Source organism: Sarcophilus harrisii, chromosome 1, assembly GCF_902635505.1.
Source record: "Sarcophilus harrisii chromosome 1, mSarHar1.11, whole genome shotgun sequence".
Classification (NCBI taxonomy): Eukaryota; Metazoa; Chordata; class Mammalia; order Dasyuromorphia; family Dasyuridae; genus Sarcophilus; species Sarcophilus harrisii.
The window spans coordinates 336,182,968-336,200,323 of record NC_045426.1 but is presented as its reverse complement, the minus strand read 5'-3'; the positions used below and the strand labels follow the sequence as shown (position 1 = coordinate 336,200,323).

The 17,356-nt window shown below is 36.2% G+C and overlaps 1 protein-coding gene across 1 annotated transcript in view; it reads right to left on the bottom strand.

Moving 5' to 3' along the window:
* Positions 1–9,730, bottom strand: part of TRAP1 (TNF receptor associated protein 1) — a 79,091-nt gene extending 69,361 nt beyond the window's left edge. Inside the window, exon 1 of the mRNA XM_031945615.1 lies at positions 9,492–9,730. Coding sequence (XP_031801475.1) covers positions 9,492–9,588 — 97 coding nt within the window. The 5' untranslated portion in view covers positions 9,589–9,730. The remainder of the gene's footprint in view (positions 1–9,491) is intronic.
* Between the last annotated feature and the right edge of the window lie 7,626 nt (positions 9,731–17,356).

The window sequence follows — 17,356 nt, the reverse complement described above, 5'->3', positions numbered from 1 at the left end:
TACTGTGCTCTGGTTCTGATCATTTCAATTTGTATCAGTTTATGTAAATCTTCCAGGTTTTTCTGAAAGAGGTCTTCACAAGAATATTCCACCCCAATCACAAGCCACAATTTATTCAGCCAATCCCCAACTGACAGACATCCCTTCAATTTCTAATTCTTTGCCACCACAAAAAAAAGCTGTTATGAACTTTTTTTTTATATACATGTCCTTTTTTCTTTTTCTTTGATCTCTTTGGAATACAGACCTAGTAGTGGTATTACTAGGTCAAAGGGTATGCAGTTTAATAGCCTTTTGAGCATAGTCCTAAATTGCTCTTCAGAATAGTTGGAACAATTAATTTACAATTCCACGAATACTGCATTAATTTCCTTCATTTTTTCCACATCCCCTCCAACATTTGATAATTTCCTTTTCTGTCATATTAATCAATTTGATAGGTACCATGGAGTTGTTTTAAATTGCATTTCTCTAATCAGTAATGATTTAGAGTATTTTTTTCATATGACATACGTAGCTTTGATTTCTTTTTCTAAAAATCTGCCTGTTTATAACCTTTGACTAGAGTTAATTTCCGACTGGCCCACTGTAACTTTCAAGGAGTCTATTGTTTGGTAAGTTTTTGTTAACTCTTGCACTAAAATGTTAATTCTTTTTTCTTTTCCAGGTCTTTGCTCTAGCAATCTCATTTCATTAATAATAATTTTTAGTTCAAATTTTCTTTCATTTAGGTTAAGAATTATAGTTTATTTGCCCAAAGGGCTATCAAACTGCACATAACTTTTGATCTAGTAGTATCTCTTCTGGGCCTGTATGCCAAAAAGATTATAAAAAAAGGGAAAAGAACCTACATGTGCAAAAATGTTTGTAGTAGCTCTTTTTGTGGTGGCAAAAAGCTGGAAACTGAAGGATGCCTATCAGTTGGAGAATGGCTGGATAAAAGTTATGGTATATGAATGTTATGGAATATTATTGTTCTGAGAAACAACCAGCATGATGATTTCAAAAAGACTTCCATGAACTGATGCTAAGTGAAATAAGCAGAACCAGGAGATCATTGTGCACAGCAACAAGAATATACAATGATCAATTCTGATGAACGTGACTCTTTTCAGAAATGAAGTGATTCAGGCCAGTTCCATTAGACTCGGGATGAAGAGAGCCATCTGCATTGAGAGAAGACTATGGGAATTAAGCGTAGATCACAACATAGCATTTGCATCTTTTTTGATGTTTGCTTGGGTTTTTTTTCTCACTTTTTTTCCTTTTTGATCTCATTTTCCTTATGCAGCATTATAAATAGAAGAAAAAAACAAACAAAAAAGAGACTTATAGTTAACTTTTTGTTAAAGCTACATTTTTTGTTTTCCCTTTTTCCCCATAGGATCTGCTCATAAGTGTTATATCCTCTTTCAGGTTTTTGTCTTGAGCATCTCTGGCATCATGATTGTTCCTTAACTTTTTCTGTCTATTTACTCTCCCAGCCTTATTTCCAGAATTGGGACATTGTTTCAAGACCAGGTTGTGTGCACAAGTTTTATATACAATAGATATGTAAATAGCTGATTCAAGTATATGGTCTTAAATGATCCTGGGTATTCTTCAGGAATAAATGCTAGGTCCTTCAAAATTATCCTTTTTTGAAGAGTTCAATTAAAGTCAATAAGTTACAGACTTTTAGCAAGCTCTATGTTAAAGGTCATGGTCTGATCTTTGTCCTCCTAGGCTCTCTGATGTCCAGAAAGCTTTATGTATAGGTAACACAGCTGTGGGTAATGCTTTAGTACAAAGCTTGATAAGCTGTAGATTGTGACCCCAAAATCTGTTATGTAACTGAATGGGGAGGAGGAGATTGCAAAATTGAAATTTTTTTTATGAGTAAACGTTGATTTGTATATCTATTTTATATACCTATATGCCAAGGGTCGAGTAAAAATTTCTCAGGCAAAAAAGCGATCACAAGTGGAAAAAGTTTAAGAAACCCTGCTCACAGATACAATAGATCCCATTTCCCCATCAACTAGCTAAAAGGCACAGCAGATTCAGAGCTATTGCACTGCTGGCTTAACATTGTTTGGGGCCCACATTTAAATTCCCCAATCCTTTCTGGAGGTATTACTTATTTAACTCTGTTCTCAAATCAGGATTTGCCCCAAGGTTAATTCTACAATACTAGTCATTCTGGGAGATCCCACACTATTGACTAAGTCCAAGACTGGGTCTATAATCCTGGACTACACTTTTCCAAATTGTTTACCTTGGTCACTTGCCTATGGGTCAAATTTGTGATTTGGGGCTAGAAAGATTCCCTACTCTGATTTTTTCCTCAGATTTCCTAATCAACGCATGGTCTGACAGTTTTTGCTGGAGAAGTAGGACTTTACTGTTTTCTCCTACACTAGCAGCTTGCCTAGTTAAATGTATTTTAATTCACCCTAAAAATAACGAACATCATCTGAACATATATCTAATGCGAAATGAGACATAAAAGGCAATCTAATTCAACTCTCTTCATTTTACACTAAGAAAACAAAGGACCCAGGAATGAAAAATGACTTGCCAAAAGATCACATAGAGGTGGCACTGAAGATAAAATTTGAATGTAAGTTATCTGACTCCAGATCTAATGTTCTTTCCACAATACCAGCTCCATCTAAGTAGGAGTGAAGTCAGATGAAGAGAAATCATTTCCTAAAAGGAAATTTGTTAAAATAGCTTTATTAGTTTGTTTATGTAATAAGAATACAATTTGTAAATTAAAGATTAGGTTATTAAATAATTTCATTTTTAAAACCAGTTTAGAGAAGAATTAAATGGACTTAGAAAACATACATCTATAGGAAAAGGCCAACTCCAATAAATGTACTGACATACTGAGAAGCAGTATTCCAGAACTATAAAAATTCCCAAATAGTGATTGAATATCACAATAGTTTTGCATCATTCAATATATCACAAAAGATTCAGAAACTGATAAATGAGATGAAAAAACACAGATCAATGGCTTGGGAATTTGGCTGATTTAAACCTCACTGAATATCTAGGGGTTTTAGTTGCTCATATTTAGGGGCACCCTAGAATATTAAAATTAACAGGAGATAAAGCCAAGATGGCAGAGTAAAGGCAGGGACTTGTCTGAGCTTTCCCCTAAACCCCTCCAAATATCTTTAAATAATGATTCAAAAACTATTAGAGTACCAGAACCTACTCAAAAAACTGAGTGAAACAATTTTCCAGCCCAGAACAATCTGGGAAGATCAGCAAGATAGGTCTGATGCACCAGGGTGAGAGTGGAACACAGTCCAGATCAGTCCACACTAGCACAGCCCTGGCCCCAGCAAACCAAAAGCAAGCTTTGGGAGCCACTGAATCAACAGTAATAGTGCTAGCAGCTTCCAGAGCTCTCATCCCACAGGCAGTAAGGGGATCAGAGAAAAATTACAAAGGGGTTCTTTGCTAGCACTGCACCAGTTCTCAACTGTTTTGTCCATACTCAAATCCGAGTTCCAGGGCAAGGTAGAATACTAGCACACTACAATTTGTGGCCATAATGAAGCAGGGACCCTCCTCACCATTCCTAGGCAGAAAAGAATGCTTTTGGTCACTCACAGACCAGAACATAGGCCAGAACAGGAATAAACATACCTCTCCTTAGAGGTTCCATCTTGAAGAACTGAAAACTTACAGGTCCCCTGAAAACAACTGCACCAAACCCTTGAAGCTTGGGACAGGGGACCCTGCACATTGGAAACAGAGCCCTACTTTAACAAAGAGTTAAAAATCAAATAATAGGCTGAGAAAATGAACAAACAACAGAACAAGATTTTGAATATAACATTATGATGATAAGGAAGATCAAAACACAGAAGATAAAACCAAAGCTTTGACTTCCAAAACCACCAAGAAAAATTTAAATTGGTCTCAGGCCATGGAAGAGCTCAAAAGAATTTTGAAAATCAAGAGAGATACAAGAAAAACTGGGAGAGAAATGAGTGATGCAAGTAAATTATGAAAAAGAAGGCAACAGCTTGGTAAAGGAGATACAAAAAAGATACTGAAGAAAATGCCTTTAAAAACATGACCAGGCCAAATGATAAAGAAAGCATAAAGCAGAATTGGCCAAATAGGAAAAAAAAATCCACTGAAGAAAACAACTTTTAAAAGTTGAACTGGACAAATGGAAAAGGAGGTACAAAAGCTCACTGAAAAAAAATAATTCTTTAAAATTTAGAATTGAACAAAATGGAAGCTAATGACTTTATAATCTAGAAACAAAACAAAATCAAAGGAATGAAATTTTTTAAAAAGTGAAATATCTCAATGGAAAAACAAATGACCCAGAAAATAGAAAAAATATTTTTAAAAAAATATTGGTCTAACAGCAACAAGATTATGTGATGATCATTTCTGATAGATGTGGCTCTTTTCAACAATGAAGTGATTCAGGTCAATTCCAATAGACTTATAATAAAGAGAGCCATATGCACCCAGAGAGAGAACTATGGGGATTGAATATGGATTACAACATAGAATTTTCACCTTTTTTTGTTGTTGTTTGCTTGCTTTTTGTTGTCTTTCTCATTTTTCTTTTTGATCTGATTTTTCTTGTGCAGCATAATTGTGGAAATATGTATAGAAGAACTGCACATGTTTAACATATATTGGATTATTTGCTGTTGAAGGGGTAAGGGGAGAGATAAAAAATTTGGAACATAAGGTTTTGCAAGGATGAAAACTATGCATGGATTTTGAAAATAAAAAGCTAAAAAAAAAAAAAGAAAAAAGAAAAAAGAAAAAAACTGATCTACCTGAAAGCCATGATCAAAAAAAGAACCTAGTCATCATCTTTCAAGAAACTGTTGAAGCAGCTAGATAGCACAGTGGACAAACCACTGGTCCCTGGAGTCAAGAGGACCTGAGTTCAAATCCTGGCTCAGACACTAAACACTTGGTAGCTAATGTGACCCAGGGCAAGTCACTTAACCCCCCCCCCCCCCCCCCGAAACATAATTAAGAGAAAACAAAAGAAATCATTAAAGAAACTGCCCTGATATCCTAGAACTGGAGGGTAAAACAGAAATTGAAATACACCAATCACATTCTGAAAGAGATCCCAAAATGAAAACTCCAAGGAATACTATTGCTAAATTCTAGAACTCTCAAGTCAAAATGAAAATGTTGCAAGCATCCAGAAACAATGAAGTATTGCTGAGTTACAATCAGGATAACAAGATTTGGCAACTTCTACAGTAAAGAATCAGAAAGTTTGAAATATGCTATTTTAGAGGGCACAAGAGCTAAGATTACAATCAAGAATCACCTATCCAGTAAAACTGAGTATAATCCTTCAGGGGAGAAAAATGGACATTCAATATAATAAAGAGTTTTCAAGCTTTCTTGTTAAAAAGACCAGAGTTGAATAGAAAATACCAGACTCTTGAGAAGTATAAAAAGATAACAAAACAAAACAAACAAAAAAGGAAATCATAAGGAATTTAAGAAGATTACTGTTTACCATCCTACATAGGAAAGTGACAGTTGTACTCATAGAACTTTCTCATTATTGGGGCAGTTAGAAGGAATGAATATATATACACACACATATACCCACACACACAGGATATAGGTGTTAGTTGAATGTGAAGGAATATCTAAAAAAATTAAATTAAGGAGTTACAGGAATGTATTGAGAGAATGGAAAAGGGAGAGATAACAATGGGGTAGAATGAGAATTATCTCATATAAAAGATGGAAGAAAAAGTTTTTACAGTGGAGAAGGGGGGAGGTAAGGGAGAGTGAATGAACCTTAGTCTCATCAGAACTGCCTTAAAGAAAGTATAACATACAACTGAATATAAAAATCTATCTTCTCTACAGAATAGGGGAAGAGTAGGAGGGGAGAGGATGTATGTGACAGAATGGAGGAGGTAGTCAGAACTAAAAGTTTGAAGGACTTATAGGGAAAAATGCATCCTCAGAAAAAGAACTGATCGTTTGTGAATGCTGATCAAAGAATAATTTTTTCCCCTTATTTTATTGGGTTTTTTTTTATCTGTTTCATCTTTCACAATTATGACTAATGTATAAATATGTTTTGCATATTGCACATGTGTGAGAGGGAAGGGAAAGAGAGGAAGGGAAAATTTGGAACTCAAGATATTGTAAAAATGAATGCTAAAAGTTTTCTTGTAGTTTATCTAGAGATAAAATATTCATAATTTTTTAAAATGACAGTACTACTTAACCTTTTCCACACCATACTAATCAAACTACCAAATGATTAATTAGAGCTAAAAAAAATAACAAAAGGTCAACAATACTAAGGGAAACAATGGAAAAAGTTATAATTATACTATAATTGTCATTAAAAATATTTGACACTAGTTTAAAAATAGAGATTTAGATCAAGGGAACAGATTAGATGACCTACAGAAGCAAAAAAACCATAGTAGTTCAATGTTCAATAAACTCCCAAACTCAATTACTAGGGTAAGGACCCACTACTTAACAAAAATTGCTAGGAAAACTGAATAGTTAGGGAGCAATTAGATTTAGACCAACACCTCACATAATATACCACATAAGTTCCAAATAGATATTATAGGGCCTCAACATAAAACAACATTAACTAATTAGAGAAGGAAGGACAATATTAGAAAGTATAAGTAAAAAATTCTCAACCAAACAGTGGGAAAAAAAAGGATAACAGGAGATAAATGGACAGTTTTTATTACATAAAATTTTAAAACTTTTGTAAAAACCCAATGCAGTTAAAATTAGAAGGGAAACAGTGAATTGGGGAAAGTGGAGGAATCTTTGCATTAAGTTTCTCAGATAAAGGTTTTATATCCAAGATATGTAAATGACTTACATTTGAGGTCCTCATCACATTTATTACCAAAGATAACAAAAAAAAAAAAAAAAGAAAAGGCCAATTGTTGGAAGGGCGGCTTCAGGAAAACAAACATACTGATGGGTGTTGCCTGTTATGGGCCAGAACTTGAAACAAGATGCTAAGTCACTGGAATTGATAGAGACAATGCTTATGTTCACACCTTTCACACCTTTAAAAGAGCATATATAAGGAGGAGCCAGAGACTTAAGGAGATTTACAAGTCAGAAGCCCACAAGCCCACTCTCTGGGAGGCAGAATCAGATTCATTCCAACTTCCACCTTTGTGCTGGCTGGAGGCTTTGGATTCAGAAGGAGCTAGAGGCTGAATCTGGAAGAGACCTCCCAGAGGACTAGTGGTAAGAGCTCTAGGAACCAAGGACAGAGATAGGCCTCTAAGAAAACTAACCAAGCTATTTTGAAGGAGACAATAAAAGATCTGGACTCCTGGCTGAATTTGAGGTGATTATGACACAGAACTGAAATGAAGGCTGCCTACAGAAGCCCCCTAAGAAACCTGCTCCCAGAGAACAATTATATTTTAGAGAACATTACAGTTGCCTTTTTGGAATGCAATTTGGAACTATGCCCCAAAAGTTGAAGTTGTTTGACTCAGTGGTGCCACAAGTTTCTATGCCAAATATATCAAGACCGAGTAAAAGAATTCTTATGTACAAAAATATTTATAGCAGCTGTTTGTATTATCAAAGAATTGGAAATTAAGTCAATGGGGGAATGACTCAACAAATTATAGTATAAGAAATGATCAAAGGAATAGATTCAGTGAAAACTGAGATCTGTATGAAATCATGCAGAGTGAAGTGAACAAAACCAACAAAAACCACATACATGATAAATAGAGTGGAGGAACTATTTTGAATGACTTAGAAACACAATGACCAGTCCCTTTTCCAGAGTACAATAGATGAAATATGTAATTCAGTACTCCTGATGCTCAAGGTACAGAACTGTCAGTCATTTTTAGAGAACCAGTGTCAAAATTTGCCTTGACTATGCATAAAAGGGTTTGTTTTTTGTTTTGTTTTTGTCTCAATGAAAATAAAGGGAGTGGAAGGGAAGAGAGAAAATGCCAAAAAAAGGTCAGGAAATATTTTTAAATATTAAAGAGACATAAAGGAAGCTAGAGATAAAAAAACAGGACAGGCTTTAAACATAAAACTATGTTGAATTTATTAGATACTTTAAAAAAAAGCTGTAGATAAAGATTTGTAGTTTCACATACAATCTTTTTGCTGTTTTATATACAGTAGATGAAAATGTTATTTGGGTTTTTTAAGTTCAGAATTTAATTTTTTAATATGGATTTTAAAAGTGATAGATCAGTGTTTAATAAAGGTATGCTTAATATCAAATATGCTCAAAGTGTAATTTCAAGAAGACTTAAAGAAAATTTCAAAATTTTCCATCCATACTCACAATAAAATCCCGTAAAAGCAAGGGACTGCAGCAAAAGTATAAAGTGCATATTACAAATTCTTTAATGAAATAAAAGTTGCAATGTTTATTGTATAGATTAACAAATTTGTTTTAATTTAGCCCAGTTAATTCACTGTACTGTTGTGGTATTACCCAATTTTCCTCCCGTTTTCACAATTTCTGTCAATGATCTGCCTCCAACTCTGCCTCCAACATTGGAGAAGTCGACTCTCCGCAATCTCTCATAGCCAATCATCTCATTTTCTCCTACCATTTCTTTCCCTTTCTCTCCCTTCTCTGTCTCTCCCTCAGCCTGTCTGTCTCCTCCTTTTCTCCCTCACAATTATCGATTACTTAACCTATTGCATCAGCTTCCTAACAGGGCTTACTACCCCCATTTCCCTTGCAAAATGATTTCCCATGACTTTTATGCTCAACTTAGTTGTTGCTCTGCTCAAAATTTTAAACAACTCCCTAAGTAAATATTGAATTGCTTAGCTGGCATTCAATATTCCTACGCAATTACTTTCCCTGCCTTATTTCTCGTGATAATTTCCATTAAATTTCCCTCAATCTACTCCACTCAAACTAAACTGACCTTATTGTTCTGAGACCCTTCACCCTGTCTTCTTTCTTAGTCCTTTCGGTCATTCCAGCACAACCCCACTTTTCACAAGTATCCCCTGACACTTTTCACACCTCTTTAATAGAACACGGCTCCTGCTAGGGTCCTCCTCCATCAGACTAAATTCTACACACGCAGGAGCTGGGGCTTCAATTTTATGCCTCTTCCGGCGGCTGCCGCGGCTCCCTCTACACACACCGCGTTAAGCACGTGTTGCTCAACAGTTTTTGGAAGCGCTCACTAATCAATACTCATACCAACTACCAAGCCAGAAAACATGACAGTTTCCATCTTAGCCTTAAACGGAAATGAGAAGAGAAACATTTGTGGCTTTGAAAGATCATCATCCCCCAGGGCCACCCCCGCTTCTGACATCCCACGTGGGCTGCCTTCGGGCCGACGTCCGAGCTCCTCGGCAGCGGGCCGCGGATCCTCCCCAGCCCAGCTCCCCCGGCGCCGGTCCGCGCCTCCCGTCTTTCTCCGGAGCGGCCCCAGGAAGCTGCGGGGGGCGAGGGCAGCCCCCCCTGCCGGCCTTACCTCCGGCGACAGTCCGCAGCCCCGGCTCCCGCGGCCCGAGCAGAGGCCGTAGGTGTCGGCCCCAGAGCAGCAACAGCGGGCGGAGCTCCCGCGCCATAGCTCACTCCCAGGAAAGGCTCCCAGTAGCTGCCCAGGATAGGGATGAGGGGCGGAACCGAGCACGCCAGGTGACACAGACCCTAGAGCAAGGCAGCAGCCCGGGCCTTCAAGAAATGTGCGGCCGGGGCCTTTGACGTCACCGGCCGCGCGACTGGGCTGTCCACACCATTTGCCTGCACCGCGGCTGTCCTCCTTCACAGAGGGTCTTTTACTCCTCAAGTGACCCTCGAAGGCTTATCCCATCGCCCTGCCGGCAGCATGCGCATCTTGTCCGGAAGCACCGGAGGGAGAAGAGAGAAGAAAAAGCGTCCTTGGGCAGAGAATTTTTTATGCGGGCGTCTCTTCTCCCACGCCAACCAGGCTTAGGCGAAGTCATACTTGCTGAAGTGTGATCCCGGAAAGGGGCCTCGGCGACCTTCTGACTGGTCGTCAAGGGCAACGCGGCGCTTCCCTTCCGAAACCGCGGGGTTGGAAGGAGGGGAGTGTGAAGGGTGACCTGTGATTGTGACGCCCCAAAGTCAAATGTGCGACATTTGTGCAAATCACGGCGCGTTGTGCTGTTCCTCCAGCTGTAAAAAGAAGGGTCTGGATCAGATTAGGGCGACGATGAAGCATTAAAGTTCCGGAGATTGGTTCTCTCACTCCAAGTTCTCTCTTAAGGATCCTCCTCCCTTCCCCCGTGTTCTAACAGACATAAACTGAATCCAAGTTAAGGAAGAGGCTGCTAGTCCAGTCCCCACCTGGTCAGGAACCCTTCTGGAATAACCCCAGCAAGTCATCATCCGGCCTTTGTTTCAAGACTTGCAGTGAGATGGAAGACAGTGCTCTCTGCTCTGGGATAGCGCTCCTTGTTAGAAAATTTCTCCTTAACCAACCTCAAACCGCAACTTCCTCCCTTTGCTCCGCGTTCTGCCCTCTGAAATCAAACAGAATTAATCCACCCTCTACCTGCGAGCTCTTTGGCTGCTTGAAAAAAACGAGCATGTTTCCCCTGAGCCAGCAAACGTTACCCTCTGATAGCACATTTCCCCCAGTTCGTTTATAGTTTATGAATGTCTCCTAAAATGAGACACCGAAAGGTGATCACAAGCCATACTAATACCAGAAAGGCAATCAAACAATCATTATCTGTGGTTATTTTTTGTGGTTATTTTTTTTGTACATATAGAGTGTTAATCTATAGAGAGACAAAAATGAAATAGTCCCTGCCTTCAAAGTACTTACGTTCAATCTTGAGGGAGATAACATGTATCTATATAAATGTATCCAAAATAAATCCAAGTTAATTTGAAAGAGAATGCACTAGTCTTTGAGAGACCAGAAAAGGTTTTATGTGCTTCAACTAAGCTTTGAAAGAAATTAGGACTTAAGCGGAGGTGAGGATGAAGTATAGGGTTTTCAGCCGGGGACCAGTGTAAAGACTCTGAGATTGGAAATTCAATGGGTGATATAGAACAAAAGCTGTTTTTGCCTTGTATTTCAAAGGTTTAAGCACAGTGTCTGATAGTAAGTACTTAGTATGTTTGTGATGCCCAATGATTAATCTTTACAATTATGACTAGGTGAATATTCCACAAAATGGATAGAGACAATGGCAAGAATAATTTTAATTTCATGACATTGAAAGGCTTTAGCATAAATAAAAGTAATGCAAGAAGAATAAAAACAAATGGTCAATTGGAAGGAAACTTCACATCAATTATCTCTAATATCTAACCTGTAAAACTGACACAAATATAAAACCAAAAGCCATTCCCCAATGGAAAACCTCAATGGATAAGTGGACAAGGGATATGAATAGTTCTAAAAAGAAGTATTACAAATTATGAATACGATTATATGATAGAATATTCCAAATCACTGATAAGAGAATGAAAAACAAAAGTTTTGAGATTTCATCTCATATCCATCAACTTGGAAAGGATACCAAAACTTGGAAAGAACGAATATTGGATTTTAGAAAGACAAACAGAATTTATGCATGATTGGTGGAGCTGAGAATTGGTCGAATCATTCTGGAAAGCAATTTGAAAATACACAAAATCACTAAAATATCCATATCTTTTGACCCAGAGTTTCCACTATTAGGGATTTCATCTCCATCCTCATTATAGGTCACAAAGATTCTATATTCAAAAATAACATTTTTGTAGTAGCAAAAAATAGTAAAGATAAGAGATGTTCATCCACCAGGGAATGGTTAAACAAAATTATACAATAATCTAGTGCAGTTGTTCTCCTTTAGTGTTTGAGAACTCCAAAGGAAGATAGTCTAAGGGGTTAAATTCTTTAATGATTCCTCAAGCAATAAATAAATGTCAAATTATATTACAAATATATTTTCCTCTGCAACAAGCACATGCATGTTTGAAACATAAGTTTGTATCTGCAATAATTGGAAGCCATTATCATGTGTGCTTGATATTCATGCAAATATTACATAAAACTCAAACTGTTCTGATATGGAAGATCACTGCTTCATGTGAGATAATTAAAGGAGAACATAATATAAAAAGATATCTGAGAGATATTGTTATGCCACAGTTCTCAGTCTCCCTAATTATCCTGACCAAGTCCTGACTCAGTTTCTCTGCTTCAGCTCAAAACTCAGTCCTGCAAAACCTCTCCTCCCTCTTTATCAGAATATTTGATGAGGATAAAAGATCTTATGTTTTAGAATATCAGAATGCCTCTCCCCATCCTAAGCTACCGGAATGTTAGATACTGTCTTATCAAGATGCCTCTTCCCATCTGCAGGGTTCCTCCCCCCATGTCTCCCCTCACCCTGTCAGAACTGTATTGTCAAGAATCCTGTTCAGACTCTCAGCACCCTGACTCTGCCCCCCCCCCACCTCAGTCTACCCCCTGAGTCTGAGCAATGTGTATATAGGTCATTGAGATCTCTCATTGTTTGCTGGATTCTTGGAGCCCTAGTTTCATTCATCCCTGGGACCAAATCATAGATCCATTTGATCCCAGTAAATCTCTCCCATTTAATAAATTATTAAATTGTTCTCTAATCTCTATCTTGCCTCAGTTTACATTATAAATGAAGAAGGGAGAAGAAAGAGCTTTTTGTTACATGACCTCAATATTTTCAGTGTAATATGAGATGATGTCTTTAGCTAAGAATTTTGGGGGAAAGTTGCCATGGAAGGGTTGAGGAGGGGTGATCTAATTTCTATCCCATTATAATCTGCAATTCACCATATTCAAAAAATATTATACAACATGCAATATTTCAAATTAATAAAATCAAATGATGAACCAATACAAAGACTTAAAAAGCAAAATTTAAATATCCTGTTAGGACAATATCCTTCTCATGGATTCAGTGGAATCTAATAATTTACAAATATTTAAGTCTTCACAAATAATCTTACATTAAACTGGCTCCTTTAAGTAGACCAGATTGAAATATTAAGTCTGATAATATATTGATAGATATATCACAAATTTAGTACTGTCAAATTCAAAAAAACTTTTTACTGCACATGTAATCAGATTGGCTTGGGAGTTCCTAATCAAAGAAAGGGCTTTTTTTTTTTTTTTACCACCAGCCTTCTTACGGTCTCTCCCTGTATATGCACACAGAGTCAAAGGTTGCTAGACAATTTTTAACAGCTCTCTTGGATTTTTGCATCTTTTGTAAAAAAAAAAAAAATCTATGCATTTTGAACTTTACATTCTGAGCTAGGCATATACAAGTAGGCTAAAACAAAACAAAACAAAGCAAAAAAGCAAAAACCTCACACATATGAATACTGATATACACACAAATACAAGTTTAATACTTGGAAAATTCATTTGCTAATTTCTTAGATCTATGTTAGGTCTTAAAACTTCCCCTGCTCACTGCTTTTTCTTAGTAAAAGAAAAAAAAATTAGGTAAAGACTAATTTCTAAATTCATCATCTGGCTTACTAGTCCAGAGACTACTCTGCTTTTTATAATTTTTCCAGAGTGCTGATGTGGCTGATGTTGTAATTTGGCTCTTCTCAAAATTAATTTTTGTACTTAGCCCTCAAGCAATCTCTATCCACTTGCAACAAATGAACAGACTCCAGTAACAACTGTATTGGCAATGATGTTATCTTACTCTGCTATTAATCTCCCCCCCCCCCCCAATGTATTTTGTTTATTTCATTAAATGTTTCTCAATTATAGGTAAAAAGAATTTTTAACATTTAAAAAAATTTTGAGTTCCAAATTCTTTCCTTCTCTTTCTTCCCCCTCTTGAGAAGTCAAGAAATTTGATATAGATTATACACTTGAAGTCATGCAAAATATATTTCCATATTAGCTCTCTTGCAAAAGAAGTGCAGACCAAAAAAAAAAAAAAAAAAAAAAAAAAAAAAAAAAAAAAAAAAAAAAAAAAAAAAAAAAAAAAAAAGAAAGAAAGAAAGAAAGAAAAAGAAATAAAATGACAACTAAAAAGTATGCTTCAATCTACATTCAGATTGTATCAATTCATCCTCTGGAGATTACATTTTTGATGATATTGTCTTGATCAGAATAGCTAAGTAATACACAATTAATGATTGTTACAGTATTGCTGTTACTATCTTCTCCTGCCTCTGCTCATTTCACTTTAAATCAATTCATATACATCTTCCCAGATTTTCATGAAACTATCTTGCTTAGCATTTCTTATGACACAAAACTATTTAGAAGAAACATGAGATGTGCAAAGTTAGAGAATCCACTCCTAATGTTCACAGGGATTATTTGTGTCCAATCTGTGGCAGAGCACACTGAGCTTGTATTGGTCTGATCAGCCACAGTTGACACATTGTAACTTGATTCTAACATAGTGATGTCATTTTAATTCTCTTGCAGAATGATGGACAATAATCAACCAACCAATATACTAATTCAGCCATTCCTTAATTGATTGCCATCCTCACAATTTCCAATTCTTTGCCACCACAAAAAGAACTGCTATAAGTATTTTTGTACTTATTGATCCTTTTCCTTTAACTTTTTGGGATACCAACTTAGTAGTAGTATTTCTGGGTCAAAGAGTATACACAGTTTCATAGCTTTTTAGGTATTGTTCTAAATTGCTCTCAAGAATGATTTGATCAGTTCACAACTGTAGAGGGCCAGGAGGTAAAAATCCATTCCACATCTTGAATTTTACAGTAACTTGGCTCACCAAAACTTTCTTTTCTTATTGAAATAGCAGAGACTGCTTGTCAATACAATAAATTAATAATCTAGGGACTGATGCAAAATGCAAACACTATTCTTTGGATTAGAAGCAAACCTTTAAATTTAGGACAGGAAAAAGAGCCCACAATAGAGACTAAAGGCAATCGGGAGAAAACTACTTGAGACAATGGTGTGTTAAACTTTACCCAGATGTGTATCTCAACTATTTGCACTTCTATCTAATTAACCAAGATCCTGGGCTTAATCATTTACATCTCAGTAGATCTTGTTTGTTAGAGAAAACTATAGGAACTTCAAAGAGTATACTCTGTATCAAATCTATGAGCATTTGAGGTATATATATATATATGTCTCTCTGATCAATAAACTTCAAAGAGTTCATAATCTGGACTTCTCCACCTGGCCCTGGTATGTTTCCACACCCTTAATTCACTATAGGAGCTGGACTCCAACATACAACTCTACTAAAAATGTGTTAGTGTCCCCTCTTTCCCTCATTCTCTCCAATATTTGTTATTTTCTTTTTCTTTCTTATTAGCCAATCTCATAGATGTGAAATGGTACCATAGAGTTGTTTTAATTTGCATTTCTCTAGATAGCTTTAATTTCTTTTTTTTTTTTTTAAAACTTCCTATTGATATCCTTTGACCATTTATCAATTGGAAATCTGCTAGTAATTTCTCACTGTAAAATTTCATCAATTTGTTCTTATGTGTTTACTTTCTTTCCTTTCCACCTGTCATTGTGATCTTTCTACTGATGTCAAGAAATGATTGATGACAACCTAATTCAGCTACTGAACCACTTATCCCATTTTTGTTGTTCAGTTGTTTCAATCATTTCATGACCACATTTGGAGTTTTCTTGGAAAGAATACTGGAGTAGTTTTCCATTTCCTTTTCCAGTTCGCTTTACAGATGAGGAAACTGATGCAAGTAGGGTTAAGTGAATTACCAAGGGTCACCAACTAAAAAGTGTCTAAGATCAGATTTGAACTTAGGAAGATGAGTTTTCCTGACTTGAGATCCAGAACTCTATCCACTTCACCATTTAGCTGCCCTCTGCCTATCCCATACCAGGATTCTATTTAGTAAGCCAGGATTGAGGTAACATTTTTCTTTACACTATCCTGATTCCTTTTTATGCCAAATATTTTGAGAGGTGTGCTGAAGCCAATTCATTTGGCTCAGGAGAGTCAATTATAAAATTTTCAGTGTGACCATTTACACTCTGGAAATTGGCAAATGCTACAAATTAGGTCTTGACTAATTATTTTGTTGATTATCAAGACAAAGAAAATGATGGAGAAAATGTTGATTTGATTAAATTAAACAAATTAAAAGTGAGTCCTTTGGTGGTTTTTTTTTTTTTTGGCAAGTCTATTGTTAAACATTTACCATAACACTCCTGCATATTCCCCACCATTCTCAATCACCTATAGACTTCTAAGTTCAACCTCTGTATCCTTACTAGTGCCAACAGTTTATTTTAACTTTTTGGACATGTGCAAATTAAGAACTGTAATAAATATCCACACAAAAGACTTATAATTTTGGAATGAAATAAGGATTATTGGAAGAAGATATGGAACTAGGTATCATTCTGAAGACCCTTTCATTGTGTGGAGGGGCAGCTTCCACAGATTTTGAGGTAGAGATTCAGTCAGGACCAGTCAACATGGATTCAGAGTCCTGATTATCATGGATTTAACAAGTCCTTTTAAAAACAACTTGCAAAGCCTGAGTGAAAGTTGAGATTGAAACTCATAAATGAGTGATTCAATGCTTTTTGGGACAGAGAGAATTTTAAAACCCCAAAATGAGTTGTATGGGAAGCATAATGGCATTGCAGGAACCAGAATTAGAAAGAATTGAGTAGTAGAAAATTACTAATTAATATGACCTTGGGCAAATTAATTGATCTTTGCCTGACTCAGTTTCTACATCTATAAAATGGGGATAATAATAGTTCTCAGTTTTCAAGGTTGTGATAAGGTTAAAATGAGATAATTTTTGTGAGAGGGCTTCATAAACATTAAATACTATATAAATGCTTGATATTATTATAGAATATGGAAGTCTTATCCAAGCTATTACAAAGGAAAGCAGAGGACTAGAAGGAATTTAAGAAAGGAAGAATGTGATAGCCCTGAGACAGGATTATAGAAGCCAGCAAAAGCAATAATAATTTATGCAGAAATTTAGGCCTATTCTAAGATAATTAATAGTTCAATGATAAAATTGCTATTTTACAAGCCTCATGTAGTAGAAAGAACATTAAGTTTAGTGTAGGATATACAGAGAGAGACAGCAATAGGGACAGAAACAGAGAGAAGATTACTGAACAGAAAAGAATAGAGAGAAGGCTAAAAAGAATTACAGACAATAGGGCAGCTTTAAAAGTTGCAGGTTGAATTTATTACATTTTAAGATTTAATTGAAAAGAAATTCTGAGGTATCACTTCATATTTCTCAAATTGTCTAGGATGACAGAAAAAGATAATGATAAATGCTCAAAAAGTTATCAAACTGTGCACACACTTTGATTTAGCAATGTTCCTACTGGGCTTATATCCCAAAGAGATCATAAAG